Consider the following 2500-nt stretch of genomic DNA (forward strand, 5'->3'; position numbering starts at 1 on the left):
TAGGTTTCCATTAAAGTCAGTGTGTGTATTTCCACTGACTGCAGAACGTCTGCGTCCCGACTCCGTCCCAGCTCTATATAGTAGTATAAAATAGTATCAGCTCCGGCGGTCCCAGCCCTCCGGAGCAGATACCAGAGCTTCTATTGTTGCCGGACGCCGGAGAGCTCCGCAGAAACTCAGCACACGGCAGATAGTGGGGGACAGGAAGTCGAGCACAGAAACAAAATAAAAATCCGGTTAATTTTCAAAGTAAAATCCAGCGTGCTCACGGCGGATCATATCTCCCTGCACTACACCTTGAAAACACAGCTCAGAGTAGTTTCCCCTCTACTCCTCTGGATGGAAACTAACTGCTGTTGGTTTTGTGGTTCTATTCTACGTGAATTCGTGAGATCTCGTGGGTCCTCGTGACTACAGCTGTCCGTCATGGCCGCAGCCGCGCCGCAACAAATCCGGACCTGGTGGGTGTTGACGGACGGCGGAGCACGCAGCCGGCACACAGCAGAGCCGGTCCGCAGACGTTCTGCATCCTGTGGAAATTGCCGGTTAGGCCTCCTGCACACTGGCTGCGTGGCGTGAGCGTGGCGTGTCAGTTGTGTGGCGTGAGCGTGGCGTGTCAGTTGTGTGGCGTGAGCGAGGCGTTTTCTATCATCTATGTCTTTCCACACCAGAAAGGTGTCTTTGCGGCGCTGCTGCTGCTGCTAGCCTTGTCTGGACACATGTATGTTTCCCTTAAACATAAACATAAATATATACTGATCTGATTACAGCAAAGACGTCGGCAGTATTGACGGCAAGATAGGCTCCAGAATATTTCCTTCTGGATTGACAGGTGCAATATTTGAAAATCATCAATTATTTAATATAATATTAAATGACGTTTATATCAAAACCTCGAGACTTTCAAACATCAACATGTCATTTATTAAAATGTATTTGTGTCTAAATGACATATAGACTTCTTTTCGTATTCTATGTTGCCTGGAAACGCTCGCGTGTGGCGTGAAAAATAGGCGTCGGTTCTATTTCTAGCACGCACGCGTTTTCGCCTGAGACGTGCGTGTCACGCAGGCAGTGTGCACGCTCTGACCTGTTACCATGGGAGCCCAAATATAAACGGACACGCCACGCAGCTGACACGCTCACGCCACGCAGCCAGGGTGCCGGAGGCATCAGACCGTGGAGCGGACTCACCTGCAGTTTCCCCCACAGGCGACATTTACTGCAGCCGACGCAGTCCATGATCCTGGAGATGTTTTTAAAATGGAGGCGGAACTCCTCCTGAAGGAGACAGAGAGACACGGACACAGTTTACTCACACACACAATACACTGATCTACTGAATCATACGAAGGGGGTGTGTGTGTGTGTGTGTCTCTGTGTGTCTGTGACTGTGTGTGTGTGTATGTGCGTGTGTGACTATGTATGTGTGTGTGTGTGTGTGTGTGTGTCTCTCTGTGTGTGTGTGTGTGTGTGTGTGTGTGTCTCTCTGTGTGTGTGTGTGTGTGTGTGTGTCTCTGTGTGTGTGTGTGTGTGTGTGTGTCTCTCTGTGTGTGTGTGTGTGTGTGTGTGTGTGTGTGTGTGTGTGTGTGTGTGTGTGTGTGTGTCTCTGTGTGTGTGTGTGTGTGTGTGTGTGTGTCTGTGTGTGTGTGTGTGTGTGTGTGTGTGTGTGTGTGTGAGCGTGTGTGCGTGCGTCTGTGACTACGTATGTGCGTGTGTGTCTATGTGTGTGTGTGCGTGTGTCTGTGTGTCTATGTGTGTGCGTGTGCGTGTGTGTGTGTGTCTGTGTGACTATGTGTGTGTGTGTGTGTGTGACTATCTTTGTTAAACACAGGGATGCACACATTAATCAGACTGGTTTCTGGCTTCACTGCTCATTAAAAAACCACCTGCTCTCACACACACACACACACACACACACACACACACACACACACACACAAATACACCCACACACACACACAAATACACCCACACCCACACACACACACACACACACCTACACACACACACACACACACACACACACAAATAGACCCACACACCTACACACACACACACACTCGTATATCTTCTCATGTTACACGATGAGTCAACGGAAAAGATTTTGGTTTCACCTTTAATATTTTGGCTTCGATTTTGTGTCCGGCGAACATGGACTTCTCATCAAAGTGCATGGGGAACGCTCTGGAAGACAAGAGGAGCTGTTAGTGCGGACAATAATACGGCCCTGTAGGACGGGGACTGAAGCCGGTACCTCTCTCTCTTAGGCTCTGACACACCAACCCGACGGCCGACCAGTCGGACTGATCAGTCGGCTCCTCGAGGTCCAAAAAGTTCCTCAGAACACACCGAAGCGACGGCGACTTGAGCGTACATTCTGCGCGTGCGCGAGACGTAATACGTCTCCATAACAGCAGGCGGCGCTAATCTATATTGTCGGCAAAAAAAAAAAAAAAAGAAAACCGGAAATGACGAACGCGTCACGTGGGTCTGGCTT

General features: G+C 49.7%; 1 protein-coding gene across 1 annotated transcript in view; it reads right to left on the reverse strand.

Moving 5' to 3' along the window:
• The window catches only part of LOC116058468 (ERO1-like protein beta), a 22353-nt gene that overhangs the window by 2415 nt on the left and 17438 nt on the right, over positions 1 to 2500 (reverse strand). Inside the window, exons 7-8 of the mRNA XM_036000607.1 lie at positions 2118 to 2187; positions 1195 to 1281 (exon numbers count right to left, since the gene is read on the reverse strand). Of these exons, the coding sequence (XP_035856500.1) occupies positions 1195 to 1281; positions 2118 to 2187 (157 nt within the window). The remainder of the gene's footprint in view (positions 1 to 1194; positions 1282 to 2117; positions 2188 to 2500) is intronic.

The sequence above is a fragment of the Sander lucioperca genome, chromosome 4 (genome assembly GCF_008315115.2).
Source record: "Sander lucioperca isolate FBNREF2018 chromosome 4, SLUC_FBN_1.2, whole genome shotgun sequence".
NCBI lineage: Eukaryota > Metazoa > Chordata > Actinopteri > Perciformes > Percidae > Sander > Sander lucioperca.